Genomic DNA, 16,328 nt, shown 5'->3' on the forward strand with positions numbered 1-16,328 from the left:
TATATCTATGTGTGTATATATATCTATATATGTGTGTATGTATATCTATATATGTGTGTGTATGTATCTATGTGTGTGTGTGTGTGCATATATCTATGTGTATGTGTGCATATATCTATGTGTATGTGTGTGTATATATATATCTATAGGTGTATGTGTGTGTATATATATATCTATAGGTGTATGTGTGTGTGTATATATATATCTATAGGTGTATGTGTGTGTGTATATATATATCTATAGGTGTGTGTGTGTGTGTATATATATCTATAGGTGTATGTGTGTGTGTATATATATATCTATAGGTGTATGTGTGTGTGTGTATATATATCTATAGGTGTATGTGTGTGTTGTGTATATATATATCTATAGGTGTATGTGTGTGTGTGTGTGTATATATATATCTATAGGTGTATGTGTGTGTGTGTGTGTATATATATATATCTATAGGTGTATGTGTGTGTGTGTGTGTGTATATATATATATCTATAGGTGTGTGTGTGTGTGTGTATATATATATATCTATAGGTGTATGTGTGTGTGTGTGTGATATATATATATCTATAGGTGTATGTGTGTGTGTGTGTGTATATATATATATCTATAGGTGTATGTGTGTGTGTGTGTATATATATATATATCTATAGGTGTGTGTGTGTGTGTGTATATATATATATCTATAGGTGTATGTTGTGTGTGTGTGATATATATATATCTATAGGTGTATGTGTGTTTGTGTGTGTATATATATATATCTATAGGTGTATGGTGTGTGTGTGTATATATATATATATCTATAGGTGTATGTGTGTGTGTGTGTGTATATATATATATCTATAGGTGTATGTGTGTGTGTGTGTATATATATATATCTATAGGTGTATGTGTGTATATATATATCTATAGGTGTATGTGTGTGTGGTGTATATATATATCTATAGGTGTATGTGTGTATATATATATCTATAGGTGTATGTGTGTGTGTGTATATATAATCTATAGTGTATGTGTGTGTGTGTATATATATCTATATATGTATATCTGTGTGTGTATGTGTATATATATATGTATGTATATCTGTGTGTGTGTTATATATATATATGTGTGTGTATGTGTATATCTGTGTGTGTGTATATATATATATATGTGTGTGTGTGTATGTGTATATATATATGTGTGTGTGTGTGTGTATGTGTATATATATATGTGTGTGTGTGTGTGTGTGTATGTGTATATATATATGTGTGTGTGTGTGTATGTGTATATATATATATATATATATATATGTGGTGTGTGTATGTAGTAGAAATAATTGATACTGAAGTTAGTGCATACTGGAAAGTTTCCTGTATATTCAACATGCACCGAGGAATTCCTGAAGTAGATCCAGTGACAACTGTGTGTTAAATGTTGATGACACCAGGTGCCAGTAAGAGGTGAATGTGCTCTGCTAGCGCACCACTAGGGACACACCCATAATACAGTTGAGATGCTAATTTTTAAATTTCAACTCTAAACTTTAATTATGCCTTATATACACCCGTGACGTCACACAATGGTTGTAAGCAACCACCCGTATCATACAAGTATGTTGTTTATGAAAACATGTCTGGCTATATTGAAAAGTTAGCTTACTTGGAAACTGGCAAGGGCTGGTTACAGGAAGGACATTCGGTCATAGAAAATCTACCCCTACGAATTTTGTCTGGTCTATTCAAGCATTGGAAAGTGGGCTCTCTTTTTTTTCTCTTTTTACTTGTTTCAGCCATTTGACTGCGGCCATGCTGGAGCACCGCCTTTAGTCGAGCAACTCGACCCCGGGACTTATTCTTTGTAAGCCCAGTACTTATTCTATCGGTCTCTTTTGCCGAACCGCTAAGTGACGGGGACGTAAACACACCAGCATCAGTTGTCAAGCAATGCTAGGGGAACAAACACAGACACACAAACATATTCACACACACTTATATATATATATACATACTAGCAGTATCGCCCGGCGTTGCTCGGGTTTGTAAGGGAAATAACTATAAAGCAAAATGGAAAAAAAATGATGGTAAATTTTTTTTTTTAGTTAAAAAGGTCGAGTTGCGTCCCCTAGACAGTCTGTGGTTTGTGTTTCTGATTCTCGACCCCATGTCGAATTTATCGATTTTTTTCAGAACTGGGGGAACTTTTCAAAATTTTCGCTGCGTTAGTTTTGAATTATGACATTGGGCTATGTGTGTGTCAAGTTTCATCAGAATCGGTTGAAAGCCGTGGTCAGGGTGAGGGTACGAGAAAACAGACACACAGAAACACACACAGACAAACTGCCGTTTATATATAGAGAGATATACGACAGGCTTCTTTCAGTTTCCGTCTACCAAATCCACTCACAAGGCATTGGTCGGCCCAGGGCTATAGCAGAAGACACTTGCCCAAGATGCCACGCAGTGGGACTGAACCCGGAACCATGTGGTTGGTTAGCAAGCTACTTACCAAACAGCCACTCCTGCGCCTATATACAATAACGATAAGGATTTAACCGTTTTGTTGGAATATTTCTGTTGAAATTCACTGACTTTGTTCAATTAATTTTGGAAAATAGTGAAGAATTTATTAAAATAAGTTTATCGTTATTTATCTGGTGTTTGGGACACAAAATTTTTGATGGGAGATTTTTTTAAAATCATTTTGAAACAGGAAATTTGTATCTTAGAACCAGAGAGATGGTCATGGTGGGATGGTATCAAAAATGTTAATTAGTGGATACCAGCCTCTCTTCTCCATGCCATCAATGTTATCCAAGGGAAAGGCAAAGGGGCCGATACAGCTTGGCACCAGTGACGTCAACTCATTTCTACAGCTGAGTGGACTGGAGCAACGTGAAATAAAATGTCTTGCTCAAGAACACAACTCACAGCTCAGTCCAGGATTTGAACACACTACCTCATAATTGTGAGCTCAATGCTCTAACCACTGAGCCACATACCTTCACAATGGCAAAATTACTTAACTAAATTCTTTGTTATTTTTTAAATTAGTGTCTGCAAGGGGGGGGGCAATTACTATATGTTTGTAAGGAGGTGGGGGTGTTACTGGGGTATCTAAATTGAGGAGGTGCTGCTGCTGTTTGTGTAAGGCAGTGGTTTTCAACCAGGGTCCCACTGAACCTTAGGGTTCCGCCAATACAGTCCAGGGGTTCTGCAAGAAGTTACAAAACTGCTAAAATCGACAGTAGTTTTTAATTCTCCCGTGCAGATATTTGTGCATAAGACTACTAAATTATTGCACAGGGGTTCCTCGAGCCAGTGGAATGTTTCCTTAGGGTTCCGCTCCAGCAAAAAGGAGAAAGAGGTCGTCTAGAGGAGGACATGCTCCTGTAACATGTTTGTGTAAGGTGGGGAGGTACCCCTTAATGTATTTGTAAGGGGTGTAGAAGTACCATCCTAGTTAGGAGTAGGGGAGGGTATTACTGTTGTCTGTAAGGAGGTTAAGGTGCTACTCTGTGTGAAAGGAGGCTGGTTTTGTGGGGAGATCGTTTTAGGGCAGATATCACTCTAGTGTTTGTCTGAGGCAGTGGGGAGTAATTACCAATATTCTCTCTCTAACCTTCGTTAGTTAGCAATTCTTAAAATCATTAACAGAACTGATTAGGCGGTGAGCTGGCAGAAACGTTAGCACGCCGAGCGAAATGCGTAGCCGTATTTCGTCTGCCGCTACGTTCTGAGTTCAAATTCTGCTGAGGTCTACTTTGCCTTTCATCCTTTTGGGGTTGATAAATTAAGTACCGGTTACGCACTGGGGTCGATATAATCGACTTAATCCGTTTGTCTGTCCTTGTTTGTCCTCTCTGTGTTTAGCCCCTTGTGGGTAGTAAAGAAATAGGTATTTCGTCTGCCGCTACGTTCTGAGTTCAAATTCTGCTGAGGTCGACTTTGCCTTTCATCCTTTCGGGGTCGATAAATTAAGTACCGGTTACACACTGGGGACACTATAATCGACTTAATCCGTTTGTCTGTCCTTGTTTGTCCTCTCTGTGTTTAGCCCTTTGTGGGTAGTAAAGAAATACGTATTAGGGCAGATATCACTCTAGTGTTTGTCTGAGGCAGTGGGGAGTAATTACCAATATTCTCTCTCTAACCTTCGTTAGTTAGCAATTCTTAAAATCATTAACAGAACTGATTGCCACTAACTAGAAATAGCAAGAACTTCACCATAGATATATTTAAAAAACATAGAATATATATTTCATGTGTATGGAGTCTTTGTATCTTTTCATATTCCTTGATTTCAATTTCATATTCCTTAATTGAGGAGATCGTTATCTCCCATCAAATTAGCAGCCAACCAGAGGGTGTTACGCATGCGTTAATAGACTGGCTTTACTAAAACATATTTCATGCATGCTTCATTACATTTTTATTATTTTTTAATTTTTAATTTTTATTTTGCTTATGAATTTTTTTTACTGTTAAAAAATTGTTTGCTTTGTTTTTGTTTTTGTTTTTATTTATTTCTATTGTTTGGTTTTTAGTTTGTTTTGTCTGTGCTTTGTCTGTCTCGAGTAGCAACTGGGTGGGAGATGTAAAGTTGCCAACGAAAATATGGTATACAATCTTTTTTTTTTTTCTTTGGATTTGCATGTTTAGCAAAGTGACTTGATCTGAGACCGTTGTGTTCAAACCAAAACAGTTCCTATCATACAAGAGTCATTCTAACCATCTAGAAACATACAAAAATTAATTTTAAGAATTTTTTTTTTTTTTTTTTGTGAGATTTTAGCATTTTCATAACACCACTGCGTCCTTTTTGACGTAAACCAAGCATGGCTGTGTGGTTAGGAAGTTGGCTTCACAACCACATGGGCTCAGGGGTTCAGTCCTTCTGCCTTGCATCTTGGGTGAGTGTCTTCTATGGCATACAGCTGACCAATGCCATTTGAGTCAAACTGGTACAAGGGAATTATGGAAGCCTATTGTGTGTTTGTGTTCTGTAACTTAATGGTTTGACTAAGAAATTGTTGAATGCCATATTTCATTGAGGGTCAGAGGGTGGTCTTAAGGTGATGCTCCAGCATGGCTGTAACATCTTGGAAATGTGTGTGTAGGGCATCAGAATTGGCTGGGGACTTAATATCAATCTCACCATACTTTAAAGCAACTCTTAGCTTTTGTTGGCAGTATACTGTATATTTATATACACACACATCTATCTATTTATATAGGTAAGATTCAGTTGAATTAGGTACTTAAATTGAAGCACCTCGTTATGTAAGTATTGAACTTGGTACATAGGTAACAGCCTAATATTCCTGCATTGTATATAGACAATTAGACCCAGCTGAGTAAAGAAATCCACTCCTGAGCTATTTCAGACATGTAGATTATATTAAACACACGGTCCATAATATTTACAAAGGGCAGATTCTGAGACAGGTGAATAAAATATGAATAACAGTAGAGGTACAGGTGTGAATCCATTACAGCTGTTTCTAACGACTCCTTTAATTGATTAATGAAAACATTATATTGTTATAAAGAGACCGTTTTCCTCAGATTAATTCCTGAACTCCAAAACAAAGGACACTCTTTTACTTGTTTCAGTCATTTGACTGCGGCCATGCTGGAGCACCGCCTTTAGTCTAGCAAATCGACCCCGGGACTTATTCCTTTTTGTAAGCCCAGTACTTATTCTATCGGTCTCTTTTGCCGAACCGCTAAGTGACGGGGACGTAAACACACCAGCATCGGTTGTCAAGCAATGCTAGGGAGACAAACACAGTCACACACACACATATATATATACGACGGGCTTCTTTCAGTTTCCGTCTACCAAATCCACTCACAAGGCATTGGTCGGCCCGAGGCTATAGTAGAAGACACTTACCCAAGATGCCACGCAGTGGGACTGCACCCGGAACCATGTGGTTGGTAAGCAAGCTACTTACCACACAGCCACTCCTGTGTTCAAAATGATTTAACATAGTTTAAATCCACAAAGCAAAAACATCTTCAGTGATTCTGCTTCTGTTGCTGTCGGCTGAAATATGGATTTTAAACTACATTAAATCATTTTGAATGCCCTTAATTTTAAAGTTCATGAATTCATATGAGGGAAACGGTTCCTTTATAATGATGTAATGTTTTCATTAATCTATTAAAGGAGTCGTTACCACATTTATTTTGAGATGCTCTGTGTTTCTTTCAATTAATTTTAAATATAACAAAGAATTTAGTAAAATAACTAGTTATCATTAAGCTAATGTTAGGAACATAAATTGTGACTAAGGTTTGGTGGAAGATTTTAATTCAAAACTTAAGAAAACAAGAGATTTGTACTACAGAGCCAGAGGCGTTTTCAGCCAGGTTGGTAACGAAAGGGTTAAAAATATCATGGTGACTTTAACCCTTTTGTTACCATATTTCTGTTGAGATGCTTTCAATTAATTTTAAATATAACAAAGAATTTAGTAAAATAACTTAGTTATCATTAAGCTAGTGTTAAGAACATAAATTGTGACTAAGGAATGGTGAAAGATTTTAATTCAAAACTTATGAAAACAAGACATTTGTGCCCAGAGCCAGTGGCGGTTTTAGCCGTGTTGGTATTGAAAGGGTTAAAGGAGTCGTTAGAAACAGCCATAACAGATTGACACCTGTACTTATGAGTGGACTTGGTAGATGGAAACTGAAAGAAGCCCATCGTATATGTGTGTGTGTGACCCTGTAACTTAATGGTTTGTGACAAGAGACCAATAGAATAAGTACCAGGCTTTGAAAGAACAAGTATTGGGGTCAATCTCTTTGGTTGAAATCCTTTAAGGCATTTCCTCATATGCTCACAGTCTAATAATAACTGAAACGGGTAAAAGAATGGGTGTGTGTATTATGTATGTGAAGGTGCATGGCTTTGTGGTTAGGGCATTTGGCTCATAATTGTATGGTCATGAGTTCAATTCCCGGCAACGTGTTGTGTCCTTGAGCAAGACACTTTATTTCACGTTGCTCCAGTCTACACAGCTGGCAAAAATGAGTAATACCTGAATTTGAAAGGGCCAGCCTTGTGACACTATGTCACGTTGAATCTCCCTGAGAACTACATTAGGGTCCACATGTCTGTGGAGGGCTCAGCCACCTGCACGTTAATTTCACGAGCAAGGTGTTCCATTGATCGGATCAGCTGGGACCCTTGTTGTCATAACCAATGGAGTGCTCCTATATATTATATTATGTATGTGTGCAAGTATGCATGTGTGTGTGTGTGTGTGCACTTTTCAGAATCATCTTTTTATATCAAGGAAGTTGATTTTTTTTTTTTTTTCGAGTCCCTTCTTGAAAGGGGTCAGCATGATTTTGTTCAGGTTTGTGCTTAATTTTTGTTTTGTTTTATTAAGCTTACATTTAATTGTAACATCTGTGTGTGTGATGGAAGAAGCTGCAGACGGTGGAAATGACATTTGTAAAGTCAGATTAACAAAGCTTTACCATTTTAAAGAGAGATTAACCCCAACAAAAAGCAATTGCTCCTTGTTTAAAAGTTGTTCTCAACCACTGTATAATGTGTGCGTGTGTGTACGCAATGCCTACTAATATTATTTTCTGTGTTGTGTGTTTATGTAAACCCTGTATTTTTCTGCATGCGTTTTAATCATTCCCTAAGCACCACTTAATATAGGGACCATTGCCAAGTTTCCATTCCCTGCTTTCTGGTTACCTCCATTTCCAGATCTTTATATTTAGATAATTTCTCCATTGGTTTTAGAGATACATTATCGTCTATTGAGATTGATATGTTGATTAGGAATTATTTCTCTTCTTGATATCCTTGATAACAATATCTGGTCAATTATTATCGTTCTCTCCTTGTCTCTGTGTGACTTTTATATTTAGATAATTTCTCCATTGGTTTTAGGGATACATTATCGTCTATTGAGATTGATATGTTGATTAGGAATTATTTCTCTTCTTGATATCCTTAATAACAATATCTGGTCAATTATTATCGTTCTCTCCTTGTCTCTGTGTGACTTTTATATTTAGATAATTTCTCCATTGGTTTTAGAGATACATTATCATCTATTGAGATTGATATGTTGATTAGGAATTATTTCTCTTGATGATCCTTGATAACAATATCTGGTCAGTTATTATCATTCTCTCCTTGTCTCTGTGTGACTTTTATATTTAGATAATTTCTCCATTGGTTTTAGAGATACACTAGCAGTATCGCCCGGCGTTGCTCAGGTTTGTAAGGGAAATAACTATAAAGCATTTTTAGAGAGTTATAGCCAAAAAATAGCAAAAAGATGGGAAAAAAATGATGGTAAATTTTTTTTGAGAGTTAAAAAAGGTGGAGTTGCGTCCCCTAGACGGTCTGGGTTTCTGATTCTCGACCCCATGTCGAATTTATCGATTTTTTTCAGAACTGGGGGAACTTTTCAAAATTTTCGCTGCGTTAGTTTTGAATTATGACATTGGGCTATGTGTGTGTCAAGTTTCATCAGAATCGGTTGAAAGCCATGGTCAGAGTGAGGGTACGAGAAAACAGACACACAGAAAACGCACAGACAAACTGCCGTTTATATAGAGAGAGATTATCATCTATTGAGATTTATAAGTCGGTTAAGAATTATTTCTCTTCTTTTATATCCTTGATAACAATATCTGGTCAATTATTATCGTTCTCTCCTTGCCTCTGTGTCTGATATATCCCAGAGTATGGTTGCTTTGAAAATTCTCTCACACTTTTCCTGGCATATATATCTTTATCTTTCCCTCTTGGTATTTCATAATGCTGCCGTAACTTCCAAGTGGAAGTCCCCACCCTGTCAGGTCTGTATATGTATTCTTTCTTGGTTAAGACTAGGCAGCCAATGTGGTTTACTGCTTATTCATTACATACTTTCGGTGCTTTGTGATGTGGAGGCTTTGATCCTATGCTGCAATCAAGAATGCTTCCATCTCAGTCAGTGTTATGAATTTCCTGTGTCTTCTTTGCCCTTCATCTATCCCTTTCATACATCTGTCTTTTCTTAATATTGAATTATTCCAACATTCTGCAACCCAGTTTTAGCCTTTTCACAATTTCTCTGTCCCTGTTTTCTTTATAACTCTCATATCATATATCAGCCTTTTTGTTGTTTTTTTTTTTTTTTTCTAGCTTCTGGAGACAAGAAAGCAGTTGTTTTTTTGTTTTGTTTTCTTTTGTTTTGGTCTTGTTTCCTAACAATTCTTGTAGTCCTACTTTGTCAGTCCCTCAAGAGCTCTTTCAAGATTTGTATGGGATTGGTCATTTAACCCCATACAGTAATCTCTCGTCTCTCTCTCTCCTCTTTTATTCACAGGCCTTAATAGTATCAATCAACGAATATTTATTGTATACATTGATTCCTAATGTCCTGTGCCACTTTCACAATATTGATTTTTCTGGGTGCACATCTCTAAGTTCAGTGGAAACTCAGACGTGTCTAGGTGTGGTTATTTTCAAAACACACAGCCTAACTGACCGTGAGAACGACCAGTGATGACGGGAGGACCACAAATTACACTGTGTGGCAATATTTAACCCAGCTTCAGGTCGCTTTGACTTCAAAATGCCACCAAGGTTGGCTTTGACCTTACACCCTTCTCAGATTGATAAAGTACCTGCCGTTGGGTGGCGGACTGGTAAAATTGCAAGAGCATCAGACAGCATGTTTCATGGCATTCGTTTCAGCTCTGTGTGTTCTGAGTTCAAACCCCACCGTTTCCTGCTTGGGCGGTGATTGTAATCCATCGGACCTGGTTTCATAAGCATTAACCATCACTGCTTCCTGGCCCTCGGGTACCTTTAGTGGCTCCTGCTCTGTTGCATGATCTCAAGGCAGGTCCCTAGTTCTTCCCAACCACCAATTTTGGAGCCCCTTTAAGGCTCAAGGGCACTACCCCATATAAAGAAAATATGCTTCAAGTGTCCCTGGTATATATTGTTACTTTGTCATACCTTTTTTTCTCATTTTTTTTCTTCTTTTGTCTTAATTTTTTTTGTGAAGCTAAAAACAGTACCAATTTAGCCTTTTTTGTGTGTGTTTTCATTTTTGTGTGTTTATTAATGATGCTGATGATGATGATTATTATTAAGACGGTGAGCCACCAGAATCATTAGCTTGTCGGACAAAATGCTTAGCAGCATTTCCTCTGGCCCTTTATGTTCTGAGTTCAAATTCTGCCATAGTCAGCTTTGCCTTTCATCCTTGTAGCAGTCAAGTACTGGGGTTAATGTAATCAACTGGTCCCCCTCCTCTCAAAACTCCAGGTCTTGCACCAAAATTTGAAACCATTATTAATATTATCAAGGCGGTGAACTGGCAGACTTGTCTGTGTGTCAGACAAGATGCTTAGCAGCATTTCCTCTGGTTCCATGCTCAGCTGGTGCTTGTTTTATCGACCCCCACCGAAAAGATGAAGGGCAAAAAGGACCTCAGCAAATATTTGAACTTTGCCTTTCTTCTTTTTGTGGGGTCACTGAAGTAAGTAGCAGTCAAGTACTGGAGTAAATGTATTTAAATTTTTCTCTCCCCCTTCAAGATTTCTGGCCTTATACAAAAATTAGAATTATTATTATTATTATTATTAAGGTGGGGAGCTGGCAGAATCGTTAGCGAGCCGGGCAAAATGCTTAGCGGCATTTCGTCCATCTTTACATTCTGAGTTCAAACTCCGCTAAGGTTGACTTTGCCTTTCATCCTTTTGGGGTCGATAAAATAAGTACCAGTTGAACACTGGGGTCGGTGTAATCGACTCATCCCCGCCCTCAAGAAATTGCTGCCCTTGTGGCAAAATTTGAAACCATTATTATTATGATTATTATTATTATTTCCGCTAAGGTTGACTTTGTCTTTCATCCTTTTGGGGTCGATAAAATAAGTACCAGTTGAACACTGGGGTCGATCTAATCGACTCATCCCCGCCCTCAAGAAATTGCTGCCCTTGTGGCAAAATTTGAAACCATTATTATTATGATTATTATTATTATTTCCGCTAAGGTTGACTTTGTCTTTCATCCTTTTGGGGTCGATAAAATAAGTACCAGTTGAACACTGGGGTCGATCTAATCGACTCATCCCCGCCCTCAAGAAATTGCTGCCCTTGTGGCAAAATTTGAAACCATTATTATGATTATTATTATTATTATTATTATGATTATTACTATTATTGGCTTGTTTTGTCTTTGATTGTTGGAAACAGCAAGAGTGTCAAAGTTTCCTGCTAATTCTTTTCCATTATTTCCTTTAAAAAAAAAAGAAAAAAAGAAAACGAAACAAAAACAAAAAAAAGAAAACAAAACGAGAAATTCTTGCTGTTTTGTGATATGTCATTCTTTCTTTCTTTCTTTCTTCGTTAACGAGAGATTTTTTTAAGACGGGATCTTTTCTCTTTCTCTTACCTGTTTTATAGCTTTGGATGGTAAAACCTGATGTAAGTATTACTCAATGTTTCCTGAAGGACAGGTGGTTTGGTAAACAAACCCCTCTCCCTGTAAATATCATTCCATTTTTCCTCTTTTTTTTTTTCTTCCAACGGTTGGCTTCTTGTTTCCATTTCTTTCGTTTCTCTTTATTTTTGGTTGGTTCCCCCCCCTCTCTTTTTTATTTTCTGTTAGTTTTTTTTTGGCAATAACCTTTACTCTCGTTTTTAATATTTTAATACTTCTTACTAGCTCCAGTATCTACGGCCCAGCCTGTTTCTGTACACATCCGTTATGTCTTCAGCATGAGGTAACAGAAAGAAAAGTAGATAGTGTTTTTTATTTCCATTCGTCATCGTTTTTTAACGTCCACTTTTCCGTGCTTGCATGGAACAGATGGAATTTATTGAGATAGATTTTTCCACAACCAGAAACCCTTCCTGTCGCCAACCTTCGCCCGTTTCCAAGCATGGTAATATTTCCCCATGGCCAGACATGTTTTTGCAGAACATTGGAACTGAATGACACTTGTTTACAGCAATCAGGCAATTGTCAAGACAAGCAGGCACAAGCATACATCAACATAGTCTCTCTCACATATATACACATGGTGGGCTTCTTTCAGTTTCACAAGGCTTTGGTTTGCCCAAGGTTATAGTAAAAGACACTTGCCCAAAGTGCCATGAAGTGGGACTGAACCCGGAACCATACGGTTGCATGCTTGTAATTTGTCTTGATTTTTTTTTCTAATTGGTGGTGGGGGTGGGAGAAGACTGAAGAAGAAAAATAGAAGAAAAAACTTAGTTCAATGTGCCTTATTCATTTTCTTTTTCTTCCAGGGCAAAAGCCATCTTAGTTCAAATTCAAATGTGCTTTAGACATTATCCATGATAACCTTTGTCTTTCCAATAACATTCATATACTTCATGCCATTTTTTTTTTTTTTTTTAAAGTCAGAATGAAAGGTTGCCTGTGACCCTATACAGGGTCCCTGGACCAGTGGGACAGAGATAGGAAGGGCTCCTTGAAATAGAAACCTGACCCAAATGTTCACAGCAGAGTGATGCTGTTGAGCTAGTCAACAGATTAAATTTGCCACCAAAGTAGTCTCTAGTGGGATTTGAACTCAGAACATAGAACAGATACCACAAAGCATCATTTTGCCCAACTCTGTAACAGTTACACTGATTTCTTTTTTTTTTTTTTTTTTATTGAATCTTGAAAGGATGTATGGCAAAGTTGATCTTAGTGAGATTTGAACTCAGATACTAATTGTCAGAATATTATGTCTGTAATTATGTGTACATTCCAAAAAAGGATACAGGATATACACAACGAGCACAAACTGACTCAAACTCGCTCCTACACATGTCAAAATTAAACAGAGAATACAACCTGGCAACCACACCAGACTCTGAGGGTGGAGTCTTCGACTTGGCCTGAGCATGGACTCAAATGAAATGAAATGAAAGGCAAGTGTGTGGTGTTTTGGTGCTGCTTCTATCCAAACATCTATCACTACTTCCTGCAAGTCTAAACCCCTCGCTGTTGTTGTTCATGCTATATACTCTTACCTTGGTACTACAGACCCAGGTGGGGGGAAAACATCGGTTTGATGAAGCCAATTGCCTGCAGGTACCGACACTATGGTTAGGTTACTTTGGGAGTGGCTAATATCAACAATTACATTACAAAAGACAGGAATAAATAGAGTACTGTACTTTTAATCAAGCACACGATCCAATCTAACAGTTGGGAATCCCTGCTCTAGGGTCAAGGGGAATTCCAACCACGTTTTGTGGTTCACTACCTCAACAGCTCCTTTATAGGTTCCAGTGGCTAAAGGCATCATCAGGAGGAATCATGTCGGGTTTTGGCCCCTACTCCTCTACCATTTTCGACGTGGCGGAGTGCCCCCCCTTTCAGAGGTGTCTTCAGCTCTGGTGTTGAGTGCTTTTTTTTCCCCTTTGTTCTTTGGTTTCTTCGATGCAGCATCAATGAATGTCAGCAGGCGAATGACTATCCTGCCAAATTTCCCTTCAAATACTTGTCGGTAGGCTCCAGCAGCCAGCACGAGCTAACTGTCACATGACACTGTCTAAGCGCGTAGTTTTGGCCTGCACCCTCTTTAAACCTACCTTCCAACAGTGCCATGTTAGTTTCAGTTATTTGACTAATCTCTTCCCCTTAAATTTGAGACCATGGACCTATATCAGAAATAATTGTGAGGTTTCCTTCTGTCGTTATTTTTCTCTCGAAAGTATCTTCATAGGTAAGTGACTCACGATGTTAATGTTATTTATACAATTAGCATTTAAACCGGCCATAACTGGCCCAAATATCCTACCAGTTTTATGTTCAGACCAGACATATCTAGTTTTTTACATGTACTTGTACATTGACATTCTAAAAATAAACGATCGCATCATTAGTATTTTGAAGCTGATGCCAGCCCCGCCCCGACTGGCTCCTTTGCCGGTGGCACATAAAAAGCACCATCCGAACGTGGCCGATGCCAGCCCGCCCCGACTGGCTCCTTTGCCGGTGGCACATAAAAAGCACCATCCAAACGTGGCCGATGCCAGCCCCGCCCCGCCCCGCCTGGCTCCTTTGCTGGTGGCATATAAAAAGCACCATCCGAATGTGGCCGATGCCAGCCCCGCCCCGACTGGCTCCTTTGCCGGTGGCACATAAAAAGCACCATCCGAACGTGGCCGATGCCAGCCCCACCCCAACTGGCTCCTTTGCCGGTGGCACATAAAAAGCACCATCCGAACATGGTCGATGCCAGTGCCGCCCCGACTGGCTTCTGTGCCGGTGGCACGTTAAAAGCTCCAACCGATCGTGGCCGATGCCAGCGCCGGACCCCCCTGGCACCTGTGCAGGTGGCACGTAAAAAGCACCCACTACACTCGCGGAGTGGTTGGCGTTAGGAAGGGCATCCAGCTGTAGAAACTCTGCCAGATCAGACTGGAGCCTGGTGCAGCCCCTGGCTTCCCAGACCCCGGTCGAACCGTCCAACCCGTGCTAGTGCGGAAAACAGACGTTAAACGATGATGATGAAGATAATGAATGATGGATTTAAAACAATGAAAAAACAAGCTTTGCATTTGACAAAGTAATCTGAATGCCAATAGGTTAATGCATTGTTCTAGTGCCATATCTGTAGACTGGTCTGTTTCTGTATAATGTGGATCATCAGTGCAAAGACTTGGGAACAGAAGACAGTCAGTTGTGTTGTCCAGCTTTATTTTAAATCAGAGCAAGGTTAATGATAGAAAATTTCCTTACCACTTTTGAATTCGATCCTCAGTACATGACTGGTACTTAGGTCCAGGCGAGCTGGCAGAAACGTTAGCACGCCAGGCGAAATGCGTAGCCGTATTTCGTCTGCCGTTCTGAGTTCAAATTCCGCCGAGGTCGACTTTGCCTCTCGTCCTTTCGGGGTTGATAAATTAAGTACCAGTTACGTACTGGGGTCGATGTAATCGACTTAATCTGTTTGTCTGTCCTTGTTTGTCCCCTCTGTGTTTAGCCCCTTGTGGGTAGTAAAGAAATAGGTACTTAGGTCCTTTTTCACTCCTGGAAAGATGTCTCAAAGTTGACCCCCGCAAGAACAAATACCACAAAGCATTTTGTCTTACTCTAACAATTCAACCTATCAACTGCCATCAATAATAATAATTTCAGATTTTGGCTCAAGGCCTGCAATTTTAAGGGAGGGTAAGTCAGTTACATCAACCCCCGTGGTCAGATCATATTTATTTAATTGAGCCTGAAAGGAAGAAAGGCAAAATGGACATCAGTGAAATTTGAGCTTGGAACATAAAGAAGCAGAAGAAATTATCATCATCATCATCGCTTAACGTCCGTTCTCCATGCTAGCATGGGTTGAACGGTTCGACCGGGGATCTGGGAAGCCCGAAGGCTGCACCAGGTTCCAGTCTGATCTGGCAGTGTTTCTACAGCTGGATGCCCTTCCTAACGCCAACCACTCCGTGAGTGTAGTGGGTGCTTTTTACATGCCACCTGCACAGGTGCCAGGCGAGGCTGGCAACGGCCACAGTCAGATTGGTGTATTTTACGTGCCACCGGCACGGAAGCCAGTCGAGGCGGCGCTGGCATCGGCCACGAGTCGGATAGTGCTTTTTACGTACCACCAGACCAGGGGTCCTGGCTGGTTCAATTCGATTTCGATGATAATATAATAATAATAATAATAATAATAATAATGGTTTATGGTATAGACACAAGGCTGATAAACTTGGGGGAAGAAGCAAGTTGATGCTTTGCCCTTCACCTTCAGGGGAGTGGAGGGTGATAAAACAAAACGGAACTTGGCAGGACTTCAACTCTGAATATAGTTGGAACACTGCATTTTTCTCATGCTCCCTTATTGCCACCCTTAACAACAAGTCTTTCTACTTTTTGACTTAAGGTCAGCAATTTTGAAGGGAGAGGTGCTAACCTGGTATCTGTTTTATCGACCGTGAATACATGTGAGGCCAAGTCCGCTTCTCATCGTTTCAGGATCGATAAAATCTATATATATAAAACTCTAGTTGTGTGAGTGTCTGTCCCCTTCAATTTAGATTCCTAACTACTCCCACATTTTGCGGTGCAGTTTAACCAAATTCGGGTATCTTATAGTCGTGATTCAAATCGAGCCCGTCTGGCTATTAGCGCGCGTCTACGATGAGTCTACGATTTTAAAAATAATTTAACATCATTTTTTATTCCATTTTAATGCATAAAATGCATCGTATGTCGATAGCGGCGGAGTTGGCGTCCACGCTCACAGCTGCACCTGTTTGCTTCTCCCCCTTCCCTCCCTCGTGAAGCTGTGGGGAAGGGAGTGTAAAGAAATCAACGTCGTAATGCATTGTTAAGGAAACCAG

At 39.3% G+C, this 16,328-nt stretch overlaps 1 protein-coding gene across 1 annotated transcript in view; it reads left to right on the plus strand.

The window, feature by feature from the left end:
* LOC115226164 (extensin) overlaps positions 1–16,328 on the plus strand; it is a 63,023-nt gene that overhangs the window by 16,886 nt on the left and 29,809 nt on the right. Inside the window, exon 4 of the mRNA XM_036514795.1 lies at positions 11,421–11,441. Within this exon, the coding sequence (XP_036370688.1) occupies positions 11,421–11,441 (21 nt within the window). The remainder of the gene's footprint in view (positions 1–11,420; positions 11,442–16,328) is intronic.

The sequence above is a fragment of the Octopus sinensis genome, linkage group LG29 (assembly GCF_006345805.1).
Source record: "Octopus sinensis linkage group LG29, ASM634580v1, whole genome shotgun sequence".
Taxonomy (NCBI): domain Eukaryota; kingdom Metazoa; phylum Mollusca; class Cephalopoda; order Octopoda; family Octopodidae; genus Octopus; species Octopus sinensis.